Source organism: Lutra lutra, chromosome 10 (assembly GCF_902655055.1).
Source record: "Lutra lutra chromosome 10, mLutLut1.2, whole genome shotgun sequence".
NCBI lineage: Eukaryota > Metazoa > Chordata > Mammalia > Carnivora > Mustelidae > Lutra > Lutra lutra.
In genome coordinates this window covers 57755750-57782242 of record NC_062287.1, presented here as the reverse complement: position 1 = coordinate 57782242, position 26493 = coordinate 57755750, and the positions used below count along the sequence as shown (strand labels likewise).

Genomic DNA, 26493 nt, shown 5'->3' with positions numbered 1-26493 from the left:
ATTTGAGAGAGAGAGAGAGAGAGAGAGGGAGAGTGTGTAAGCCGGAGGGAGAGGGAGAGAGAATTTGAAGCAGACTATGTGCTGAGCACAGGGCCTGAGGTGGGGCCTAATCTCAGGACCCTGAGATCATACCCTGAGCCAAACCCAAGAGTTGGACGCTTAACTGACCGAGCCACCCAGGTGCTCCTCAATTTCATTTTTTACTACAGCTTTAATCTAGAACCAGGCCCAGAGTTTTGGCATTTGAATTGGACCCAAGTCTACTGGGGTTGACTGTTCTGCCCAATGCTCAGCTCTCTGATAGAAGAGAGGGAACTTGTGGATCCCTCTGGTTCCTGACAGACTGCTCAGGGTGGTTGCCTGGGCAGAGGTGAAGAAGGCCAGCAAGAGCCGTTTCTCATGGAATGGCTACCACCCACAAAGCACTATCTGCCAGGCACTGTCCTAAATGCTTTATATGTATCCCTATAGGGCACAGATTCTATTGTCTACATTGTCTACATTGTACACATGTGGAAACAGCCACATAAGTTAAGAAACTTGGCTAAGACAGCCCCTTCATAAAAGCTGGGATTCCATCCCAGGCAATCTGGCTCTTGAGAGTGGGTGCCCAGTGGAGTGGGTAAATACACATCTCTTGAAGGGATCATGGACCTCATGGTTGGCCAGAGAACCTGGACTTGAGCCGGTCTGGCAGAGTCAGGAATAGAACCCAAACCTAGACTTCTAGAGCCCATTACAAACCAACAATCTAACAGATTTTTAGGCAGTGTTTTCACATTAAGTGTAGTTTGTAGCAGTTATTAGAAGCTAGGTTATGTTACAGTAGCATACCAGATATTTCCAGGACAGCTAAAGTTTCTTACACATGCTGTAGTGCTTACACCGGGCATGCCACTCAGGGACTGAGGCTGTGGGAGGCTCATCTCGTTGCACACTTCCATGAGACAGGAATAGGAACGCTGATGAATTCCATACGGGCTTTTAAAAGTTCCACCCAACACTAATCCTGATGGCCAAATCAAGTCATGACCACGACTAACTTCAAGGAGGCCAGGAAAATTCAACGCTCATAAGTTCTTGAAAGGAGAGGGCAATTAGAATGCTTCACAGAAGACCTAATCACCACTACAAAGACCCTGTTACGTTATTGTCAGTTTATATTTCTGGCATGGTTGTGGTTACAGATTTAATTTTTCAGGTAGATTCAGGTAAGAAAGGGAACCAGCCCTTTGAACCTCTGTAAAGAGGTGAAAAGTGGAGCAGTCCACTGGGCACTGTCCCAGGTAGTCTTGCAAACAAGGCTGACTGATGTATATTCCATGTTCTACAGAACTAGCGATACGATTTACAAATGTGACCTGCTTACAGATGTGTTACAATTAATGATACTTAAAATTAGTATCACCTTGGGCCTGGGTGGCTCAGTTGGTTGAGTGCTCAACTCTCAGTTTTGGCTGTGGTCATGAGAATGAGCCTCACATCAGGTTCCTGGCTCAGCCCAGCATCTGCTTGAAATTTTCTCCCTCTCCCTCCACTTCTGCCCCTGCCCCTGCTCTCTCGCTTTCAAATAAATAAATAAAATCTTGTCTTAAAAAAATTACTATCAACTCAAGCCTAAGTAATACCTAATTAAAGACCTATTGTGTTGTTTCTGAACTGTTTATGAGAATACTAGCCTGAGTCCCACTTTCTGGAGTTGGTCATCCTCAAATTCTGAGGAGTCATTAGCTTGCAGAAAGTATTAATAATTTTCCATATTAAGAACTCCTCAGCAGTAGTACTGGTATAAGGACAGACATAGAGATTAATGGATCAGAACTGCGTCCAGAAATAAGTCCCTATATTTATAGTTAATTGATTTTTTGACAAAGGGGGCAAAGGCAATTCACTGGGGGAAAGAATAGTCTGTACAACCAATGTGCTGGGACAACTGATTATCCACACACGAAAAGATGAACTTAGACCTTCACCTCACAGAAAATTAAAAGGATCATGGACCTCAATATAACAGCTAAAACAATAAAATTTCTAGAAGAAAACAGAATACCTTCCAGACCTTGTGTTAGGTAAAGATTTCTTAGATTATTCTACCTATTATACAGATGGACTGTGTTCTGTTGGACCAAAAACAGTCTATCACTGAGAAAAATGGGTAAGTTGGATGGCATCAAAATTCAAAACTTGTGCACTTCAAAATATACCATTAAGAAAATTCAAACACGGGCGCCTGGGTGGCTCAGTGGGTTGGGCCTCTGCCTTCGGCTTGGGTCATGATCTCGGGGTCCTGGGATCGAGGCCCACGTCAGGCTCTCTGCTTGGCAGGGAGTCTGCTTCCCCTGCCCCGCCCCACCTGCCTCTCTGCCTACTTGTGATCTCTGTCTCTCAAATAAATAAAATCTTTTAAAAAAATATTCAAACACAAGTTACAGACTGGAGGAAATATCTGGAAAACACATACCTGATCAAGGATTTGTATCCATAATATAAAAAGAATGCTTACAACTCAATAAGTAAGAAAACAACTCAAAGAGTGGGCAAAAGAAATGAACTGACATTTAATCAAAGAAGTTACACAAATGGCTAATAAGAATGTGAAAAGATGCTTAACACCGTTAGTCATTAGGAGAATGCAAATTAAAACCACAATAAGATAACCATTTCTCACCCAGTAGAATGCCTTTAGTAAATAAGGTAGGCAATAACAAATGTTGGTGAGGCTGTTGGGAAATTGGAACCCTGATACACTGCTGACAGAAATGTAAAATGGTACCGCTCTTTGGAAAACTGGCAGTTGCAAGAAAAAGCTAAATGTATAACTGCGTTACAACCCAGCAATTCCACTTCTAAGCATCTACTCAAGAGAAATGAAAATGTACATCCACATAGAGACTTGCATGTAAATGTTCACAGACGCAGTGTTCAGAACAGCTCAAGATCTGATATAACCTGACATGTCAATCAACTGGGGAATGGAGAGACAAAATGTGTTGTATCCATACAGTGGAGTATTAGTCAGCAAGAAAAAGTAACAAACACTGAAATAAGCTAATGTTCTGGATGAGCCTTAAAAACACCATACTAAGTAAAAGTCTATTTTTATGAAAATTCCAGGAAAGGCAGATTTATATAGATAGAGTAGATTAGTGGTTGCCTGGGGCTGGCTTGGGGAACCAAGATTAATTATAATTAGGCATGAGGGGGCATGGAAATGTTCTGAGCTCATTTATGGTGAGGTTGTACCACCTGGCAAGATATTTTTTAAAGATTTTATTTGTTATATGACAGACAGCACAAGCAGGGGGAGCAGGAGCGGGAGAAGCAGGCTCCCTGCTAAGCTGGGAGCCTAATGTGGGGCTTGATCCCAGGACCCGAGGACCATGACCTGAGCTGAAGGCAGACACAAACCGACTGAGCTACCCAGGTACCCCTCACTTGGCAAAACATTTGTAAACTTTAAATGGGTAAATCTTATGATATGTACAATGAGTATGAATGAATGATTACAAGTATGATGCTCTTCCTTGCAATGGTAGCACACGGAGAATCTCATTGACTCTAAATTTCTGTGGAGTATGTTCATGAGGGGACATATTCTAAGGAATTCAGTATCTGGCTCCATAAAAATCTATCATCTGAACCAAACTCTCTCCCATCATAAATTCTGAGAGATTAGTTGGAACAATGTAGCAATCAAGGAGGGAGCATGTGCTTGGTGGGATATGGACAATACCAGATGTATTGTAGAGACGTTTAGGAGAGTGGCCCATTGGCCACGGATTTTTTTAGAGAGAGTGTTTATTCCAGTTGGAACAAGTATGGTTTACTAAATTGAGGGTTAGAAACCAGAGCCAGGAGAAAGAAAAAGGGCTACATCATATGACTACTCAAAAAAAGATCATGAAACTCATTACCAAAAATACCCTCATAATAACCACAACCATGTCTCCATCAACTTCACTAACTCCTTTAAAATTATTCCTATTAACCTGTTTGTGGGTTACCATCTCCCACCATAGAAGTCTCTCATTTTAGGGCTGGAATGTTTCTGGAAATCTCAAGTCTCAGAGCTCTGATAGGTTGAATCACCCAAGAGTTAGCTATGGTGGTGATGTCAGATCCATGAGTCTGTTCTCCTATCAATTATGGCAGGATTTTAGCAAAATAGGAGAGAATAGGAACTCCTTGTTGACCAGACCAAATGGTCTAGAAGCCTATTAATGTCCAATATCAGAGTGAAAGAGAGAGTGTCACTGAGGTGTAATGCAACAGGGCACAGACCCGACGACTGGTGACTACTGTGTCTCATAAGGTCTCAGTTGATGTTTACTCTATTTACATACTTTATTTTTTTAAAAGATTTTATTTATTTATTTGACAGAGAGAGATTACAAGCAGTTAGAGAGGCAGGTGGTGGGGGGGGTGTGAGGAAGCAGGCTCCCCACTGAGCAGAGAATCCAATGTGGGGCTCCATCCCAGGACCCTAGGATCATGACCCAAGCCAAAAGCAGAGGCTTTAAGCCACTGAGCCACCCAGGAGCCCCAACATACTTTATTTTTAAAAAATATTTTACTTTGTTTATTTGAGACAGAAAGAGAGAGAGAACACGAGCAGGGAGAGGGGCAGAGAGAGAAGCAGACACTCTTCTGAGCAGGCAGCCTGATGTGGGGCTCAATACTGGAACCCTGGGATCTTTACCTGAGCCAAAAGGCAGATGCTTAACTGACTGAGCCACCCAGGTGCCCCTGATGGTTACTTTAAAGAGGACATATTATTAGAACCTGGGGAAGGAGAGCTAGTCTTCCCAATCCACTTATTTTTGGTAATTCCATTCGTCCTCTCTCATCACCTTGAGCTCTGGGTGATATGGACAGTGGATATATTTAGAAATCATGAAGGACTTACAGTCTATTTTGTAAGATGTGCACCAAAATTACTGTCAATAATAAAAAGTTATTTTTTTTAAGATTTTTTTTTTTTTTTGAGAGAGAGGGCACGGGGATTGGGGTAGAGCGAGAGGGAGACAGAGTCTCAAACAGACTCGTGATAAGCACAGAGCCAGACTCGGGGCTCCATCTCAAGGACCCTGAGATCATGACCTGAGCCAAAATCAAGAGTTGGACACTTAACCAACTGAGTCACCCAGGCACCCCTAAAAAACTATTTTATACTAAGCCATAAAATTATCTTAGAAATATATTTGTTAACAGTGCTCACACGAGCCATGGCCTGTGAAGATGAGTATGCTTTTACCCATCTGGGAAGGTTTGTAACCATGGAACTTTCAGTCACAACGCTTTACCCTGTATGAAAGTCATCTAGAGGGACGCCTGGGTCTCAATTAAGCATCTGCCGTCGACTCAGGTCATGATCTTGGGGTCTTGGGATTGAGCCCTGCATGGGGCTCCCTGCTCAGTGGGAGCCTCTTTCTCCCTTTCCCTCTGCCCCTCACCCCATTCATGCTCTCTCCCTCTCTCTCTGACAAATAAATAAATAAAATCATTTTTTTAAAAAGTCCTCTAGAAAGGATGAGCTCCTCTCTTTGCTTTGACATCTTTTTCTGCATTATGGATGCCATGAACAGGGCATTCTTTCTAACACCGATATGCTAATTTTTAAAAACATGGAGCATACCCACTATACCCAGTTATTTTTAGCATTGCTAGTCTACTTCTCCACTTATGAGAGCCACGCAGTGAGAGAGCAAGGTTTTTGTGTATTCTCACAGCTGTCTGGGAAGTGCCAAGATGATTTTGGTGTAAAAGATGCCTCAATAGGGCACCTGGGTGGCTCAGTGGAGTAAGCCTCTGTCTTCGGCTCAGGTCATGATCCCAGGATCCTGGGATCAAGCCCTGCATTGGGCTCCCTGCTCTGTGGGAAGCCTGCTTCTCCCTCTCCCACTCTCCCTGCTTGTGTTCCCTTTCTCACTGTGTCTGTCAAATAAATAAATAAAATCTTAAAACAAAACAAAAAAAAAGGAAGTCCGGAAACCAAAGCTTTCAACACTCAAAGGAGAATTTGTTCAAGAAAAATGGTCAAGTGCCAGTGGGAACAGTGAGTTTGGTGGCATTGGACCCGCTTTTCCCCCATCTTCCACTCTCCAATTCTGCAGCAGCTTCTCAAAGCGGCAGCCTCACACCTACAGTAGCTTTGCAAACCTGGTGGCCTAGTGGCCACTAGAGGGGGCAGCATAGGTGTGTAACTCCCAAACAGCCCTCTCTCTAGAGAACTTTCCCTCTCTGGTCTGTCTGGAAGCTCCCCTTAAGGGTCCCATGCATAGAGCTAGTCTTTATTTGACCTGATTCAGAGCTCACATAGTGAGAAACTCTATTTGTCTGAACACTTTACAGCAAATTATTTGACATCCCAGCTGCTTGAGGCAGGAACACCAGCTGAGGCAAACGGGGCTGGCTAAACCACTTCAAAGGAAGAGGGGGGAATGAACTGTCAACAGAAGACTATGAAAATCTCTGACGTTACCTGGGGCTCTAGAAATCCACATGTGTTTACAGAACTGTGAGTACATTCAGTAAATACCTGAGAAGTTTCCAATACCTCAACTCTGGTGACCTGGAGGTCTTGCCCAAGCAGGAAGTGAGGGTTAAGGCAGAGTAAACTGCCAGAACACTGAAGGCTTGCCTGAACCCTTGGCAAAAAGCAGGAGACCATGAAGCAAACCAGACAGAAACTTTGGTGACCGCATATGACAAAGAAAATAAGACTTGACAGAATTAGTCCATGAAAGTCGATAAACAAATAAGCAGCAAGAAGCCATGGTTGGAGAGATCGGATTGCCAGAGTTGCCACATTATATTATTTAAAATACCCAGTTTTGGGGGCACTTGGGTGGTTCAGTTGGTAGAGCATCCAATTCTTGATTTCAGCTCAGGTTATGATCGCAGGGTCCTGGGACTGAGTCTCATGTTGGGCTCCATGCTCAGCAGGGAGTCTGCTTGGGGATTCTCTCTCTCCCTTTCCCTCCACCCTTTCCCCCACTCATGCTCCCACTCTCTCTCTCCCTAAACAACAAAAATAAATAAATCTCTTTTTAAAAGATTTTATTTATTTATGAGAGAGAGAGAGGGCAAGGGGAGAAACAGATGGAGAAGGACAAGCAGACTCCATGCTGAGCATGGAGCCCGATGTAGGGCTTGACCTCAAGACCCTGAGATCATGAGCTGAGCCAAAATCAAGATTCAGACGGTTAACTGACTGAGCTATTCAGGCACCACAACAAATAAATCTTTAAAAAAATACCCAGTTTTGTGGGCACCTGGCTGTTCCAGTCAGTGGGGCATGCAACTCTTTTTTTTTTTTTTAATAAAGTTTTATTTATTTATTTATTTATTTAAAGATTTTTTTGGTTTGTTTTTTATTTTTATTTATTTATTTATTGGTCAGAGAGAGAGAGAGAGAGAGGGAGAACACAAGCAGACAGAGCAGCAGGCAGAAGCAGAGAGAGAAGCAGGCTCCCTGCTGAGCAAGGAGCCCGATGTGGGGCTCGATCCCAGGACCCTGGGATCATGACCTGAGCTGAAGGCAGAGGCTTTAACCCACTGAGCCACCCAGGCGCCCCGGGGCATGCAACTCTTGATCTTGGGGTTGTGAGTTTGAGCCCCACAATAGGTGTAGAGACTACTTAAAAATAAAATCTTTTTAAAAATTACCCAGTTTTCAACAAAAAATATGAGACATGCAAAGAAACAGGAAAGTGTGAGCCATACACGGGGGAAAATAGCAGTCAATAAATTAGCCCCTGAGCAAGCCCAGATGTTGAACTTATTAGACAAAGACTTTAAATCAGCTCTTATAAATAAGAACTAGGGGCAGCTGGCTGGCTCAGTCAGTAGAGCATACAACTCTTGATCTTGGGGTCATCAAGAATTAGAGGAAACTATGTCTAAAGAATTCAAGGAAATATGAAAATGATGTCTCACCATATAAAGAATACCAATAAAGAAATAAAAATTATTTTCAAAATGATATAGAAATCAGGGTTAGAGGAGCACCTGGGTGGCTCAGTAGGTTAAGCATCTGACTCAATTTCAGCTCAGGTCATGATGTCAGGGTCCTGGGATGTTGGGCTCTGCACTTAGTGGGGAGTCTGCTTGAGGATTCTTTCTCTCCTTCTCCCTCCGCCTCTCCCCCCAACTCTCTCTCTCTCTCTCTCTCAAATGAATAATATTTTTTAAAAAAAGAAATCAGGGATAGCACAGTACAATAAACTGAAATGAAAAATTTATGAGAACCTGCTCAACTTGATAAAGATTATCTACCACGAAACCTAGAGCTAACATACTTAATGGTGAAAAACTCAAAGCTTTCCCACTAAGATCAGGTACAAGGCAAAGATGTCTCCTCTCACCACTTCTCAATATTGTACTGAAAGTTATAAGTAATGCATCAGGACAAGAAAAGGAAATAAAAGATACAGATTGGGAAGGAAGAAATCAAAGTGTCAAAAAAAAAAGAAATAAAAGTGTCTTTGTTCATAGATGACATGTTAGTCTATACAGAAAATCTGAAGAAATGACAAAAAAAAAATTCCTGGCACTAGTAAGTGATTATAGCAAGGCTGAAGGATAAAAAGCAAATATATGGAAATCAACTGCCTTCCTACATACTAGCAATGAAAAAGTGGAATTTGAAATTAAAAATATAGAGCATTTATAATAGCATCCATAAAAATGAAATACTTATGTATAAGTCTAACAAACTAAAAAATGCTATGTATAACATCTATGTGAGGATAACTACAAAATTGATAAACGAAACCAAGGAACTAAATAAATAGAGAGATATTCCATGTTTATGGATAGGAAGCCTCAATATAGTCAAGGTGTCAGGTTGTTCCAAATTTGACCTATAGACCCAATGCCATCCCAATCAAAACCCCAGAAAGTTATTTGGTAGATACTGACAAAATTGTTCTCAAGTTTATATGGAAAGGCAAAAGATCCAGAATAACCAACACAAAATTGAGTTAGATGATGATAATACCTGATTTCAAGACTTACCACAAAGCTACAGTAATCAGGACAAAGTGGTATTGGCAAAAGAATAAACAAATTGGGGGGTTCTGGGTGGCTCAGTGGGTTAAGCCTCTGCCGTTGGCTCAGGTCATGATCTCAGGGTCCTGGGATTGAGCCCAACGTCGGGCTCTGCTCAGTGAGGAGCCTACTTCCCCTCCCCTCTCTGCCTGCCACTCTGCCTGTTTGTGATCTCTCTCTCTGTCAAATAAATAATTAAAAAAATCTTAAAAAAAAAAGAGAATAAACAAATTGATCAATGGAACAGAAAAGAGTTCACACATATTCTCACAAAACTATAGTCGACTGATATTTGGCAAAGAGGCAGTGGCAATAGGTTGGAGCAGAGTCTTTTCAACCAATGTAGCTGGAACAAGTGGCCATCACCCACAAAATGATAAATCTACACACACTTCACACTTTTTGTGAAGGCACAAAAAAGTAACTTAAAGTGGATCACAGACTTGAATAGATCACAGATGCAAAACTATAAAACTCCTAGAAGATAATGTAGAAGAAAATCTAGGTGATCTTGGGTTTGGTGATGACTTTTAAGATATAAAACCAAGCAAGATCCATGAAAGAAAGAACTGACAAGCTAGTCTTAATTAAAATTACACCTTTCAGCTCCGTAAAAGATATTACGAGAATGAAAAAACAAGCCACATACTGGGACAAAATATTTGCAAAAGACATATCCATAAAGGACTGTTTTCTAAAATATAGAAAGAACTCCTAAAACTCAACAGTAAGAAAATAAACAAACTGATTTAAAAATAAGCCAAAGACCTTAATTAGCAGACACATCAGCAAAGAGGACATGAAGACGGCAAATGAACACATGCAAAGATGCTCTACATCATACATCATCAGGGTAATGCAAATTAAAACAACAATGAGATACCACTATGCACCTGTTAGAATGGCCAGAATCTGGAACACTGACAACAGCAAAGGCTGGTGAGGGTGTGGAGCAGCAAGAACTCTCATTTATTGCTGGTGGAAATGCAAAATGATACAGCAATTTTGAAAGACTATTTGGTGGTTTCTTAACAAAACTGAACATATTCTCACCATACAATCTGATATTTCCCCAAAGGAGTTGAAAACTTATGTCCACATAAAAAATCTATACATGGGGGTGCACCTGGGTGGCTCAGTGGGTTAAAGCCTCTGCCTTCGGCTCAGGTCATGATCCCAGGGTCCTGGGATCGAGCCCCACATCAGGTTCTTTGCTCAGCAGGAAGCCTGCTTCCCCCTCTCTCTCTCTGCCTGCCTCTCTGCTGACTTGTGATCTCTGTCAAATAAATAAATAAATTAAATATTTTTAAAAAATCTATAAATGGATATTTATAGCAGCTTTACTCATAATTGCCAAATGTTGAAGCAACCAAGATGTCCTTTAGTAAGTGAATGGATAAATGAGCTGTGGTACATTGAGACTATGGAATATTATTTAGCACTAAAAATAAATGACCCATTAAACCATAAAAAGAGATGGAGGAAATTTTTTTTAAAAGATTTTATTTATTGACTTGAGAGAGAGAGCATGAGCTGGAGAGTGAGGGAGAGAGAATCTGAAGCAGACTCTGTGCTCTTGACAGAATTAGTCCATGTCCAATGTCACAACCATGAAATCAAGACCTGAGGCAAAACCAAGAATTGGCTACAAAAGCAATTGAGCCACCCAGGTGCCCCAAGAGATTGAGGAAACTTAAATGCATGTTATTAAGTGAAAAAAGCCAACATGGGAAGACTATATACTTATATGAGTCCTGGTATAGGAATTTCTGGAAAAGATAAAAACTATGGAGACATTATAAAGATAAGTGGTTCCTGGGGGCTGGGGAAAAGGAGGGATAAATATGCACAGCAGAGAGTATCTTTTTTTTTTTTAAGATTTTTTAAATTAAATTTAATTTAATTTTATTTTATTTTTTAAGATTTTATTTATTTATTTGACAGAGAGAAATCACAAGCAGGCAGAGAGGCAGGCAGAGAGAGAGGAGGAAGCAGGCTCCCCGCTGAGCAGAAAGCCCGATGCGGGGCTTGAACCCAGGACCTGGGATCACGACCTGAGCCGAAGGCAGCGGCTTAACCCACTGAGCCACCCAGGCGCCCCAATTTTATTTTTTAAAGATAGAGATCACAAGTAGGCAGAGAGGCAGGCAGAGAGAGAGAGAGGAGGAAGCAGGTTCCCTGGCGAGCAGAGAGCCCAATGCAGGACCCTGGGACTATGACCCGAGTCAAAGGCAGAGGCTTTAACCCACTGAGCCACCCAGATGCCCCAAAAGATTTTAATTTTTTAAAAAAATAATTTCTATGCTCAACATGGGTCTCAAACTTAAAACCGTGAGGTCAAGAGTCCCAAGCTCTACTGACTGAGTCAACCAGGTACCCCAGAGCAGGGGGTGTTTTTAGGGTAATGAAAATACTCTATGTGACAATAACATGTGTCATACATTTGTCCAAACCCAAAGAATGTGCAACAAAGAGTGAGCTGTAATGTAAACTATGGACTTCAGGTGATTAAGTTGTGTCAGCTTAGGTTTATCAATTGTAACAAATGTACTACTCTGGTTTGGGGTGTTATAATGGAGGAAGCCATGCATGTTTGGGGGCAGGGGGTACATGGGAAATCCCTATACCTTCCCCTCAACTTTTTGGGAACTATAAGCGGCTTTTTAAAGAAAAAAATAAAGTCTGAATTTGAACATTTTTTACTAGAGGTGCTCAGCAGCAGATCTGAAGTGACAGAAGAAAGAATCTACAAACTTGAAAGTAGAAATTGTCCATTCTTAAGAACAAACAATAAAGGGGCATCTGGCTGGCTCAGGTAGTGGAACATGAGACTCAATCTCAGGGTTGTGAGTTTGAGACTCACACTGGGTACAGAGATTACTTAAGAAAACAGAATCTTGGGGCGCCTGGGTGACTCAGTTGGTTGAAGCCTCTGCCTTAGGCTGGGTCATGATCCCAGGGTCCTGGGATCAAGCCCCGCATCGGGCTTTTTGCTCAGCAGGGAGCCTGCTTCCCTCTCTCTCTCTGCCTGCCTCTCTGCCTGCTTGTGATCTCTGTCTGTCAAATAAATAAATAAAATCTTAAAAAAAAAAAAGAAAGAAAACAGAATCTCAAAAAAAAAAAAAAAAAGAACAAAGAACAAACTTAAGGAAGAAAAATGAAGGGAAACACAGGGACCTGTAGGAATACCTTTAAGCATATGAAAATATTAACAATGAGCATCCTAGAAGGAGCAGAGAGAGGATAAAAGCATAAATAATATTTGGATAAATTGAGGCCAAAAACTTGATTTCAAGGACAAATTTCATACTAAAAATTAATCTACACATCTAAGTTTCAATGACCTCCAAGTAAGAGAAACTCAAAAGAATTCACACTTAGGATGCCTTTGTAGTTCAGTTGTTTAAGCATCTGCCTTTGGCTCAGGTCCTGGGACTGAGTCCCACATCAGGTCCTCCCTCAGCAGGGAGTCTGCTTCTCCCTCTCCCTCTGCTGCTTCCCCTGCTTGTGCTCTCCTCTCACTCCCATTCTCTCAAATGAATAATGAATAAATAAAATCTTTTTAAAAATTCACACTTAAACACATTAGAGTCAACTATTGAAATATGAACAGAAAATCTTGAAAGCAGTAATAGAAAAATGACTCATCATTTACAAAGGATCCTCAGTAAGATCAATTGTTAATGTCTCATTAGAAAAACTATGAAGTCCAGGGATGCCTGGGTGGCTCAGTTGGTTGGGCGTCTGCCTTCAGCTTGGGTCATGATCAAGTCCCAATGTAGGGCTACTTGCTCGGTGAGGAGCCTGCTTCTCCCCCCCCCCCCTACTGTCTGCTGCTCCCCCTGCTTGTGCTCTCTCTCTGATAAATGGATAGATAAAATCTTTAAAGAAAGAAAGAAAGGAAGGAAGGAAGGAAGGATGCCTACGAAGTCCAAAAGGAATTTGGATGACATATTCTAAGTAATGAAAGAAAAAGACTGTCAACCCAGAATTTTGTAACCAAAAATCTATTCTTCAAATTGAAGGAGAAATTAAGACATATACCCAAATAAAGCAAAGCTGAGAGAATCTGTCACTAGCAAACTTTTCCTAAAAGAAATACTAAAGGTTGTCCTTCAGGTCGAAATGAAAAGAACATCAGGCAGTAACTTGAATCCACATGAAGAAATAAAGAGCACGAGTAAAGGTTACTACATACAGAAATATAAAATATGGTATAAATGTTTTTATGTTGTAATTCTTTTCTTATCCTATTTAAGGGGAAAAGACAGCTTCATGAAATATTAACTATAAAATAGTATTGATATGTTTATAATGTCTAAAGATGAAATTTGTATAACAATAATACAAAGTACAAAGGAGTAGGGGAAGGAATGAAGCTATATTGGAGTAAGGTTTGAACACTATTGAAACTCAGTATTAATCTGAACTAATTATTATAAATTATGATTTAATTATAACGCCAGAGCAACTATTTTTTTTAAGATTTTATTTGTGTATTTGACAGGCAGAGATCACAAGTAGGTAGAGAGGCAGGTAGAGAGAGAGAGGGGGAAGCAGGCTCCCCACTGAGTAGAGAGCCCGATGCAGGGCTCAATCCCAGGACCCCAAGATGATGACCAGAGATCACAAGTAGGTAGAGAGGCAGGCGGGGGGTGGGGGGAAGCAGGCTCCTTGCTGAGCAGAAAGCCTGATGCAGGGCTCAATCCCAGGACCCTAAGATCATGACCTGAGCCGAAGGCAGAGGCTTAACCCATTGAGCCACCCAGGTGCCCCATGCCAGAGCAACTATTCAGAAAAAATTATAAAAATATAGTAAAAGAAACAACAAAGGAATTAAAATGGCACACTTGAAAATATCTATTAAACACAAAAGAAGAAAGTGACGGAGAAATAGAGGAACTAAAAAACAAAAAATACATATATGGGGCAGCTGGGTGGCTCAGTCAGTAGAGCATGTGACTCTTGATCTAGGGGTTGTAAGTTCAAGTCTAATGTTGGGTATAGATTACTTAAAAATAAAATCTTTAAAAAAATATATAAAACAAAATTGCAGCTGTAAAACTTACATCATTAGTAATTACATTATATATAAATGGACTGAATTCCCCAATAAAATACAGAGATTGGCAGATAAAAAATCATTGCCCAACTATACACTCTCTACATGACTCAAAAAGGATAGAAAAATATATATCATGCAAAAAATGAGTAAAGGATAGCTGGAGTGACTATAATGATATCAGATGGGGTGTCTGGGTGCCTCAGTTGTTTAAGCGACTGCCTTCAGCTCAGGTCATAATCCTGGAGTCCCAGAATCGAGTCCCCCTGTGGGCTCCCTGCTCTCTCTCCCTCTCTCAAATAAATAATCTTAAACAAAAGTTTATAATGTTCTCAGACAAAGAGAATTTAAGACAAAAATTGTTAAGAGGCAAAAATAGGCATTTTGTAATTATAAAAGGTTAATCCATCAGGAACACATAACAATTATAAACATAAATGTACCTAATAACATAATCCCAAAATACATGAAGTAAAAACTAACAGAGTAGGATAGATAAATACATAGTTCAAAAATAGTAGTTGAGAGGGCTATGTGGCTGGCTCAGTCAGTAGAGCATATAACTCTCGATCTTGCAAAGGATCATGAGTTTGAGCCCCATGGACAAAGAGATTACTTAAAAAAACAAACAAACCAGCAGTTAGAAATTTCAATAAACCCTACCAATCATGAATAGAATAACTAGGCAGAAGATCAACAGGGAAGTGGACTTGGACAACACTAGCAACCCTGTTAGATCTAGCAGAGATCTATAGAACATGCCAGCAAACAACAGAGAATATACATTCTTCTTTTTCATTTTTTTAAAGATTAAAAAAAAATTATTTATTTGTTAGAGAGAGAGTGAACACAGGCAGACAGAGTGGTAGGCAGAGGCAGAGAGAGAAGCAGGCTCCCTGCCAAGCAAGGAGCCCGATGTGGGACTTGATCCCAGGACGCTGGGATCATGACCTGAGCCAAAAGAAGCTGCTTAACCAACTGAGCCACCCAGGCATCCCAAGAATATACATTCTTCTTAAGTGCATATGGGATATCCAATGTTAGGCCATAAAAAAGGCACCAATACATTTAAAAGAAGTGAAATACAAAGTATATTTTCTGACCACAAGGGAATGAAATTAAAAATTAATAAAAGAAAGTATTAGAAAGTTCACAAATAATGTATAAATTAAACACACTCCTAAATAATGAATGAAATATTAGAAAATTAGAAGAGATATTAGAAAATATGATGAATGAAGTGAAAATGAAAATAGTAAAATTTATGGATGCAACTAAGCACTGTTTTGAAGGAAATTTAGAGCTATTAAGGGCTGTATCAAAAAGGAAGAAAGATTTTAAATGAATAACCTACCTACTTCCTTAAAAAACAAAAAAGAGCAAAATAAAACCAAAATGAACAAAAGGGAGTTAATAATTAAGAGGAAAACAAAATAAATGGAATAGAGGAGGGGTGCCTGGGTGGCTCAGTTGGTTGAGCATCTACCTTCTACTCAGATCATGATCCAAGGGTCCTAGAATCAAGCCCCAGGTCAGGCTCCCTGCTCAGCGGGAAGCCTGCTTCTCCCTCTCCCCCTGCTTCTGTTCCCTCTGTCACTCTCTTTCTGTCAGATAAATAAATAAAAATCTTTTAAAAATTTTTTAAAAATGGAATAGAGGATAGAAAAACAATAGAGAAAATCCATGAAACCAAAAGTCGGTTCTTTGGCTTTATTTATTTATTTAAAAGTAGGCTCTACACCCAACATGGGGTTTGAACTCACGATCCCAAGATCAAGAGTCGCATGCTCCACTGACTGAGCCAGCCAGGCACCCCCCAAAGTTAGTTCTTTGAGAAGATCAACAAAACTGATAAACTATTATCTAGATTGATCAAGAAAAAAAGAGAGAAGAATCAAATTACTAATATCAGCAATAAAAGAGGAGACAACACTATTGCCCTTACATAAATAAAAGGCATTGTAAGAGAATAACCTGAACAATTGCATGCCAATAAATTAGATGTCATAAATGAAATGGCCAAATTCCTAGAAAGACACAAACTGCCAAAGATGACTTAAGAAGAAGTAAAAAATCTATACCTGTAACAAGCAAAAAGATTGAATTCATAATTTTGAAACTTCCCACAAACAAAAGTTCAAGCTCCCACTACCTCAGTGGTGCATTCTACCAACAGTTTAAAGAATAATTAATACCATTTTGTCACAAACTCTCTCAAAAAAGAAGAGGAAACACTTTCAACTCATTTTATGAGATCAATATTCCTCTGATACAAAATACATACAAAGACATCACAGGAAAACTACAGACCAATATCCCTTATGGATAAAGAAGTAAATCTTCTCAACAAAATATTAGCAAACTGAATCCAGCCACATATAAAAAGGATTATACATCATGACCAAGTGGGATTAATCCCAGAGTGTAAGTTGGTTTAAAATCCAAATATCAATTGATTTGAAATATCATATTACTAAAATAGAGGACAAAACCCACATGATTGCCTCAGCTGAAACATCATTTGACAAAATCGAAAATCCTTTTATAATTCAAAACAAAACCAAACCGAACATGGAACAAGCTAGGGATAGAAGTGAATTGCCACAACCTGATAAAGGTATGAAAAGCTCACAGATAACATTATAGTCAATGCCAAAAGTCTTTTCCATTAATGCCAATAATAAGCAAGTATGTCCATGCTTATCATTGTCTATTCAACTTTGTACAAAAGTTGTAGCTGGGGGCGCCTGGCTGAGTCAGTCAGTGGAGCTAGCAACTCTTGATCTCAGGGTGTTGAGTTCAAACCCCACTTTGGGTGCAGAGATTACTTTAAAAAAAAGTTGTAGCTAAGACTATTAGTCCATAAAAAATGGGCCGCCTGGGTGGCTCAGTAGGTTGGGCCTCTGCCTTCCACTGGGGTCATGATCTCAGGGTCCTGGGACTGAGCCCCACATCAGGCTCTCTGCTCAGAGCAGAGCCTGCTTCCGCCCTGCCCACCCCCCCGCCCTGCCTCTCTGCCTACTTGTGATCTCTGTCAAATAAATAAATAAAATCTTTTAAAAAAAATCAGTTGTTTTTCTATATACTAGCAGCGAACAATAGAAAAATGAATTTAAGAATATAACTATTCACAATAACATAAAATAGAATAAAAGACATAGAAGTGAATTTAACAAAGTAAAAGACTTGTCTACTGAAAACTATAGAACATTGTTGAAAGAACTTTTTTTTTTAAAGATTTTATTTATTTATTTGACAGAGAGACAAACACAGCGAGAGAGGGAACACAAGCAGGGGGAGAGGCAGGCAGAGGGAGAAGCAGGCTTCCCACTGAGCAGGGAGCCTCATGTGGTGCTCGAACCCAGGACCCTAGGATCATGACCTGAGCCGAAGGCAGATGCTTAATGACGAGCCACCCAGGTGCCCCTGTTGAAAGGAATTTAAGACCTAAATAAATGGAAAGATATCCCATGTTCATCATCAGGAGACTTAATACTGTTAAGAGGTTATTACTCCCAAAACTGATCTACAGATTCAACTCAATTCTTATCTAAATCCCTACTGGCTTTTTTGGAGAAATTGACAATCTGATCCTAAAATCCATATGGACACGCAAGAGACCTATAACAGCCAAAACAATCGTGAAAAAAAAAATTAGAAGACTCACACTTTTTGGTTTCAAAACATACTACAAAGTGACAATGATCAAGACAGTGTGATAGTAGCATAAAGGTAGATATGTGGGTCAATGAAATAGAACTGAGAGTTCAGATTTTTGACAAATTGAATTGTGCCAAGACAATTCAATGGGGGAAAGAATAGTCTTTACAATATACAGTGCTGGCATACAACAGGATATTCACATGCAAAAAAATAAAGTTGGACCCTTGTTTTATACCTTATATAAAAATTAACTCACAATGGATCAAAGACCTAAATGTAGGAGCTGAAACTATAGAATTTCTTTAAAAAACAGGGGAAGAGTTTCATGGCATTGTATGAGGCAATGATTTCTTGGATATGACAGCCAAACCAAGGCAACAAAAGGAAAAAATTTGATAAACTGGACTGCATCAAAATGGAAACTGGGCACCCAAGGACAGTTAAGAGAGTGAAAAGGCAGCTTACAGAATGGGAGAAAAGATTTGCAACTTACACATCTGATAAGGGGTTAATCCAGAAAATAGAACTAGAGAGCTTCCATAACAATAGAAAGATGTGTAATACAAAAAATGGGCAAACAACTTGGGTAGACGTTTCTCCCAAGAAGGTGTACAAATGATCAAAGCCTACGAACAGATACTCAACATCACTCATCATCAGGGAAATGCAAATCAAAACCACAATGAGATATCACCTCACACCCACTAGGATGGCTTTTATTAAGACACAAAAAGTCAACAGGAAATAACAAGTGTTGGTGGGGATGTGGAGAAATCGGAACCCTTGTACACTATTGGTGGGAATGTAAAACTGTACAATTGTTATGGCAAATTTTATGGCAGTTCCTCAACAATGGAATTACCATGTGATCCCACTATCCCACATCTGAATATATACTCAAAAGAATTAAAAGCAGGGTCCTCGAAAGATAATTGTACACCAGCCATCACAATAGCCTTCTTCACAATAGCCAAGAGGTGGAAGCAACCCAGAATTGATCAGTGGGTGAATGGATAAACAAAATGTAGCAGATACATACAAGGAAGTATTATTCAGTTATTAAGAAGAAATGAAATTCTGACACAGGGATGAACCTTGAGGACATTATGCAAAGTGAAATAAGCCAGTGACAAGAAGACAAATACTGTGTGATTCCCACTTACATGAAATAGCCAGGGTAGTCCATTCATAGAGACAGAAAGTTGAATGATGGTTGCCAGGGACTAGGGAGAGGAGGAAATGGGGTGTTTTTGCTTAATGAGAATGAGGTTTCCGTTTTACAAGATGCAAAGGTGTTCTGGAGATCGGTTGTACAACATAAATACCCTTAACATTACTGAATCATACCCTTAAAAAGAATTAAGATGGTGAGTTTTATATAACATGTTTTTCCACAATTTTTTAAAAGGCTATAAAAAATGCTTAATTATGTTTACAGAAATGCTAGGTGGTGAGCTATTATATTACATCATTTATCAGATCTGAGACAATTTTTCTCTGTTAAACTGGACTTTGGTACTTCAACCTCTAACCGTGTTTATCTCGTTACTCAAAAATTAATCCAATAGCTATCATTTAAGCCTACTCGTGTTGTGCCAGGCTTTTTCATATGTAATTCTCAACAATCCTCTGGTGAGCAAATTAAGGCTCCAAAAGTCTCACTGATATTTCCCAAGGTTGTATGAGGGATGGAGCTGTCCCTGGAACCCATGGCCTAACCCTAAAGCCTGGGTTCTTCCCTACTGTGCCTCATGCCCCTCAAGCTAGTTTCATCCTAACAACTATTTGGGGTACCTCAAAAATTCAGATCCCACTTAGAGATGAGCTTCCCTAAGTTTTGATGAATGTTGAGTGTGTGAATCCTATAACGAATAAATTAACAAAGAGATGAATGAAAACAGGAGTGAATACACTGACTGGCTGATGGAGCCTTGCATGGGTGGGGCCTGGAAGAAAGGGAAGGAAGAACATTTGAGAGCGGAAAGGGGAAGTACATTCCTTGGTGATCACAGCTCTTAGAGTCAGTGTATCCTGGCTGAGGTCAGAGACCACTAGGGAAAGTCCAGGGACCTGGAGCCATCGCCAGCCTGAAAAGAGGTCAGTCAAGACACAGCTGTGTGGGCTCCCAGAAGCAAAGGAGGCTCAGGCAAGATGCCCTAAGGAGGAAAGGGAGACAAGGACACTGGGCGGTGCGGGGGTGGGGTGACAGGGTGGGGGCGGTGTAGTGTCTGAGTGGCTCGGTGGGTTAAGCATCTGCATTTGGCTCAGGTCATGATTCCAGGGTGAAGAGATGGAGTTCTGTGTTGTTTCATTTCCCTGCTCAGCCAGGAGCCTGCTTCTCTCCCTCCCTCTGCCTCCCACATATCGCCCTCCCCACCCCGCCCTGCCCGCTCATGCTCTTTTGCAGTGTTCTCTCTCTCCTAAATAAATAAAATCTTAAAAAGACAAAAAGAAAGATCCCTTGGGCTCCTGTGGGGAAGGTGCCTTTAGGGGAAGAAATGGGAGGAGGGAAGACCTGACCCCAAGCCAAGGGAAGTGAATTCCAGAAATGTTTTTGGAAGGACGCTTGGCCAGGGCTTTGTGTGGATGTGGGATGGTGAGAGAGAGGAAGCAGTCTCTGTTGTCAACCCAAAGGAACAGATCTTTAACAGATGGGAGTGGGGGGCTGAGGGTCAGTCAGGAAAAGAGAAGTGGGCGGCACTTGTGCTGGGTGACTTCCAGGACTCTAAGCACTTGTCTAGTTGGCTGCTCCAACATGGGGTACTTTTATTTTAATCAATTAACTAATTAATTCATTAATTAATTTTGGGGTGAGGGGGGAGAGAGAGAGACACGGGAGATGGGGTGTGTGGAAGAGCAAAGGGAGAGGGTGAGAATTTGAAGCAGGCTCCATGAGATCATGACCTAAGCTGAAATCAAGAGTTAGATGCTTAACCGACTGCGTTACCTAGGTGCCCCCATGGAGTATTTTATATTGTCCCTCAGGTCCACGGATCTCTGCACTTGTTTTCTGAGGGGTAAGGTAGGAATCTGGTGCATTAGCCTAGAGATTGCCGAGGAGACCAGTGTTATTATGGAGTGGAGGAAGGAAATGGCTTTCAAAGAACAGGGAAAGAAAAAGTATGAGGAAGTAAAAATTAGAAACCCCCAATCTTTCCATATCTGTGTTATTTGACCAAATAGCACCCCATGTGCTACCATCCGTGACTTCAGTGCTGATTGGGAGGACTCAGCAGAGCTGGGGCACTGCCTTCCCCAGGCTAGTGGATTTCTGAGCTGGCTGGTGTGGGGACCCAGGTGATCCAGGGTATGCTGGAGAGCACACGCTTGCTGGACGTGGCATGAGAGCATTCTGTGTCCCTGGCCCTTTTCAGGGGAGCAGGGCACGGGTCTGAACTATTTAATTACTTTTCTTAAGTAAAGTTGAGAGAAGGGTGGGCACAAAGACATCGCCTCCAACTGAGGAAGACTCTCCCAGGGCCGATCCACTAATCCCAGATCCTCATCGAGCCCCAATCCTGGGATGAGGGAGCCCCTTTGCCAACCTTCTCTACTTCAGCTTCAGGGAGCCTCAGGACCCCAGCCTGAAGGAAGAGGGTCTGACCCCATCCTTCACTGTGGAGATAGGGAGACTGACATGGGGGCCACGGGGGACCTTACACGAGGGTCTCTCCCCTCGGGCGTGGGCCTCCCCAACCAAAGCTGTGTCTGCAGGGACAGAAAGACATGGTCTGGAGACTGATTCCACTTCTGCTGCTGTTAGCCTGGACAGCGTCCATGTGCAGTGCCCGGGCCAGGATGGACCTGCTCAACGTCTGCATGGACGCCAAGCACCACAAGGCAAAGCCAGGCCCTGAGGACAAGCTGCATGGCCAGGTGAGGAGGGAGTGTGGCTCCAGTTGGGGAGGGGACTGGTTCTAACAGGGAAGACTAAGTCAGGGGGTGAGGAGGAAGGTCAACTGGCAGATGCCCCCGCAACTTGGGTTATTGCTGTCTGGAAAGATGATGGTAAGGTGATGGTAAGATGTTAGGGGTGGCCTCCTTGGAGAATACCATGTCAGCAAGATACGATATAATCATTTGTCGAGCACTTACCCGGTGTCGTGTTGACTGCCCATGATTTCATACCCTCAGTGGTCCTTTGATGTAGGAGATAATGTTCTCCCCCACATAACATAAATGAGGAAAATGAGGAACCAGAGAAGCACAAGGACACACAGAGCACTCAGACATAAGCAGCCCTTGTGGTGGTGTAGGGACAGGTTTGGAGTGTGAGGGATTTTAGCGAGGATGGTTCTTCCTACCTTCCCTATATGCCAGTCCACGGAGTGTCAAGGGTGGAGAAGATGGTCTCTTCTGGCTGTGATACAGGCAACAGGTGCTGTACGTTCACTCATTCTGTAAAAATGAATGCCGTTCAGTTGTAACTCTATTGAGACTCCATGTCTCCTTTTTATGATAAAAACTCTTTATTTTTTAAATGATTTTATTTATTTATTTACCAGAGAGAGTAAGAGAGAGCACAAGCAGGGGGAGCGGCATGCAGAGGGAGAAGCAGGTCCCCTCACTGCTTAGCAGGGACCCCATGCGGGACTTGATCCTGGGACCCTGGGATCATGACTTGAGCAAAGGCAGACACTTAACCAACTAAGCCACTCTGGCACCCCAATAAATACTCTTTAGACTATTTTTCTATCCTGGAATAAAATTCAAAGCCAATAGAACCTATCTGCACATTTAAGTTAAAAAAATATCAACATGACTCTCTATCTGTACTACAAAGGAGAAGCACAGGGGTGCCTGGGTGGCTCACTGGGTTAAAGCCTCTGCCTTCGGCTCAGGTCATGATTCCAGTGTCCTGGAATCGAGCCCATCATCAGGCTCTCTGCTCAGCAGGGAACCTGCTTCCCTTCCTCTCTCTCTGACTACCTCTCTGCCTACTTGTGATCTCTGTCTGTGAAATAAATAAATAAAATCTTAAAAAAACAAAAACAAAGGAGAAGCACAAAGAAAGTAACTTATAATAAAATAAAGTATATTTCAGTATGTCAATTCCTGGGCATGACTCCATCAGAAAATCACTGTCAAACAGCATATTTGCTTCTCATCACCAAATCACTATGAATGGGGCAGCTACAGATGAAGATCGATACAGGTGCCTTCTGCTGGCAACTTAAATGCTATAGGGTACTCTAAGCTGTGTTGACATTGATGACATAATTTTCTAAGACAGTGAATAACTCTGGTAAAACAAAACACAGAGCATGGCCCTCCTTTTCACAATATTTGCAGTCCTGAAAAAGCTGGTCTGTATTAAAAACTTGCTCGGATATGGTGGGTCCATATGTAAGATGGAGTTTGGTTTAGATTTAGGAAATCATAGAGAGGTCTTTCATTGACATTTTTCAGCAAATATTTTTTATGGGGTTGCCACATTTCTGGCACCGGCCTCACCGCTGGGGACAGAGACCTTAACACTTGCTGAGAAGAAAGTTACTCAACACAAATTACTACATAGGTCGTGTCCTTCTTCCTTTGCTCAAAATGTCACCCTCCAAAAAAAAAAAAAAAAGTCATTCTCTGGTGAGACTTACACACAATCACCTTATTTAAAATTTCAAGTTATCCCATACCCCAATTTCCCAATCCCTGCTGTAATCTTCTCCATATAATTGATCAGATCCTGACGCCATATTTTTTCTCTTTTAGTTTCTTACTGTCTGTCCCCACTGATCAAGATGTAAGTTCCATGAACATATATTTCTGTCTGTTTTGTTCTCTGTCATATTCTCAGCATCTAGAATAGTGACTGGAATAGAAATAGGTACTCAGTAATTATTTTTTAACGAATATGTCAAAGAACTTTCTATGAAATGTGAAGGGCTACATCAATGATGGCTATTGTCCCCCAACATGGGGTTTCTCTCCGGCTCCCATGACCCCTGATCAGCCCTATTGTGACTGAATCTCCCCCAGGATGAGAGTTCCGGAGGTCAAGGACAAAAGGGTCCTCACAGTAAACTTTTCTAAGACAACCCACCTGAGGCAGGAGAGCAAGAACCAAATGGGAAGAGGCTGGAGGTGGCAGAAGGTTTTGTGTGTGTGGGGGGGGGTGGGCACTTAGTCGGTGTCTTCCCCATACAGTGCACTCCCTGGAAGGAGAAGGCCTGCTGCTCAGTCAGCACCAGCCAGGAGCTGCACAAGGACACCTCCCTCCTGTACAACTTCACCTGGGAGCACTGTGGCAAGATGGAGCCCGCCTGCAAGCGTCACTTTATCCAGGACAACTGTCTCTATGAGTGCTCCCCCAACCTGGGGCCCTGGATCCGGGAGGTATGGGACCCTGCCTCTCCCCACCCCACCCCTGCAGCTGCCATCCAGCTCCATCAGGGCTGTGGCAGGAGATGTCTCATCCCCAGCTGAGCGCTGAGTGAGCCCTCCCTCCTCTCCTCCCACTAGGTGAACCAGAGCTGGCGCAAGGAGCGCTTCCTGCACGTGCCCCTGTGCAAAGAGGACTGCCAGCAATGGTGGGAGGACTGTCGCACCTCCTACACCTGCAAGAGCAACTGGCAGCGGGGCTGGGACTGGACCTCAGGTGAGGGGGGTGGCGGGTGGGGACGGAGATGGGGTTTGAGGATCTGGGGTGGCCAGAAACCAGCTTCAGGCCCAGGGGTTGAATGTCTGCGTCCACCCTCTCTGCCTGCAGGTATTAACAAGTGTCCAGCCGGGACTACCTGCCGCACCTTTGAGACCTACTTTCCCACGCCCGCAGCCCTGTGTGAGGGCCTCTGGAGTCACTCCTACCAGGCCAGCAACTACAGCCGAGGGAGTGGCCGCTGCATCCAGATGTGGTTCAACCCGGCCCAGGGCAACCCCAATGAGGAGGTGGCGAGGTTCTATGCCATGGCCATGAGTGCTGGGGCCCTGCCCCGAGGGGTGGAGCCTCTCCTGCTCAGCCTGGCTCTGATGCTGCAGCTTGGGCTCCTGGGCTGAGTCTAGCCCTACCCAGACATCATGTCTGCATGTCCTGAGTTTCGATGACCAAGGTGGGCTCACAAAAGAAGGAACCCTAAGTGTGCTTCCATCCATTATCTATCCTTCAGTCATCCCATTCCTGCTCCATGGTGGGCCTTGGGGTTTGTCTGGCAGTCAGCTCAAATAAAAAGACTGACACATCCGTGTCAGATGAATTATTTTTGTTCGAGTGGGTAGATGACAGATTCCACAGTTTCTGGATTCCTTCAGATCAGAGAAATGAGACTTGGGTGTGAATCCCAGCTCTGCTACTGACTATGCCAAAGTGAAGCAGTTGCCTGTCTAGGCTAACGCTTAGTTTCCTCCTCAACAAAATGGGGATACCCGTCCTTTCCCTCTGGGTTGTGAAACACAAAGAAGCCGTTGCCTGGAGAGCACGTGACAGCATGTGAGCACAGTGTCTCACTTCAGTAGCCCTCGGGGACTCTGTTGTAGCCACAAACAAGAGCTGGGTCCAGGACTTTGTTACTTATATTGGTCCCCAAATAGCCCCCTTTTTCCCAGGCCCTGTCTGCCTGGCTCTGTGCTCAGTTCTGCAATGGGAAAGCTGGGGATGGGAGTCCAGGCTCTGGATTCCCAGTGGGGGTGAAAAAAGTTCACCCATGATGTGGACTGAAGGGACAGAGTTGAGGCTTGGACCCTCAGAGGAGGAAGACAGAAGACGGTCTGGGAGGTTCCTGGAAGAGGAAATGCTCAAGAGCCTTCAATTGGTTTAGCTTGGATGGAGAAAGGTTGGAAACTCTCAGGGGCATCCTAGGGGCAGGAGCCTGGCCTCTCCTCTGGCAACTTTGTCCCCTCCAGGGATTGCCAGATATGCCTATCCTGTCTTTGCCCAGCTCCCAGGAACTGGGCCTGAGTTGATCTCTAGGTCTCCCTCTTGCCCTTTTCCCCTGGGGAAGTTTTGTCTCTACACTCCCCTCACAGTTATCCTCAGAGAGGCACAGGGCAGTGTCTGAGAACACCAGGCAGCCCTAGAACCCTGGAGTGAAGACTCCTAATCCAGGCCCTCCCCTGCCCGTCGCAGGAAGGTGCGCCTTTCATGGCGTTCACCTTCCCCCATATCTAGAGCTGAGTGACCGGGAAGTCGGGCCGTTTGTGCAGGATGGTTTACGGAGTTCCTGGAGGGGTCTGGAGACACTGGGATGTACGGGGCTGTCTGTTAGCTACTATATTTACCTAGTCTGGAAGGCCCCCACAGACCCCATTCTGTGTCCCAGGCTTTGTCCCAGCTGGGTTAAGCCAACGCATATTTGAAATAGAGGAAGGAGCTTGTCGGGACTGACCCAGACACAGGTTCACTCGAGCAAAGTGAAAGTTCTCTCCCAGGTTAAAGAGGATCTGCTGACCGCGGCCGCAGAGCTGGCCGCGCCGGGAGCCGGGCTGGAAGCCTGCGCCTTTAAGGAGCCAAGGCGCGGAGGGGCGGGGCAGGAAGCGGACTCCCGGGAGACGCTGCCACCGGCTAGGTCTTTTTTGGGGGGAAGGGGCGGGCCAGACCCTCTGTGGGTCCGCCCCCTTTCCGGCGACCGGGTACCCCTCCCACCCTGGGCGCCCGGGGGCGTCCGAGCGTACAGGCTCTGGGGAGCTCCCGGGTCGGCGTCCCGCCCACAAAGGCTCAAGTTTGTCGTCTTGGAGGGAGTAGCTTGGGCGGGGGCGGGTGCTAATAATACCCGTTCGTTCTGGCG

The 26493-nt window shown here is 43.0% G+C and overlaps 1 protein-coding gene and 1 long non-coding RNA gene across 5 annotated transcripts in view; one reads left to right on the top strand and one right to left on the bottom strand.

Annotated features, from left to right (window-relative positions):
• The window catches only part of LOC125079359 (uncharacterized), a 40336-nt gene extending 14146 nt beyond the window's left edge, over window positions 1–26190 (bottom strand). Inside the window, exons 1-2 of the long non-coding RNA XR_007121099.1 lie at window positions 25862–26190; window positions 22081–22174 (exon numbers count right to left, since the gene is read on the bottom strand). This is a non-coding gene — a long non-coding RNA (uncharacterized LOC125079359). The remainder of the gene's footprint in view (window positions 1–22080; window positions 22175–25861) is intronic.
• Window positions 19757–24971, top strand: FOLR2 (folate receptor beta). 4 transcript variants are annotated; one of them, XM_047692908.1, is made up of 5 exons: window positions 19757–19873; window positions 21491–21652; window positions 23921–24109; window positions 24236–24371; window positions 24483–24971. In XM_047692908.1, exons 2-5 carry the CDS (start codon window positions 21503–21505, stop codon window positions 24767–24769), a joined length of 762 nt encoding a protein of 253 aa, XP_047548864.1. In that variant the 5' UTR covers window positions 19757–19873; window positions 21491–21502; the 3' UTR covers window positions 24770–24971. The 4 variants fall into 4 exon arrangements, with proteins under 4 accessions (XP_047548864.1, XP_047548865.1, XP_047548863.1 ...); XM_047692909.1 differs by having other exon boundaries at window positions 19782–19949; XM_047692907.1 differs by having other exon boundaries at window positions 19795–19922.
• Window positions 26191–26493: the final 303 nt, after the last annotated feature.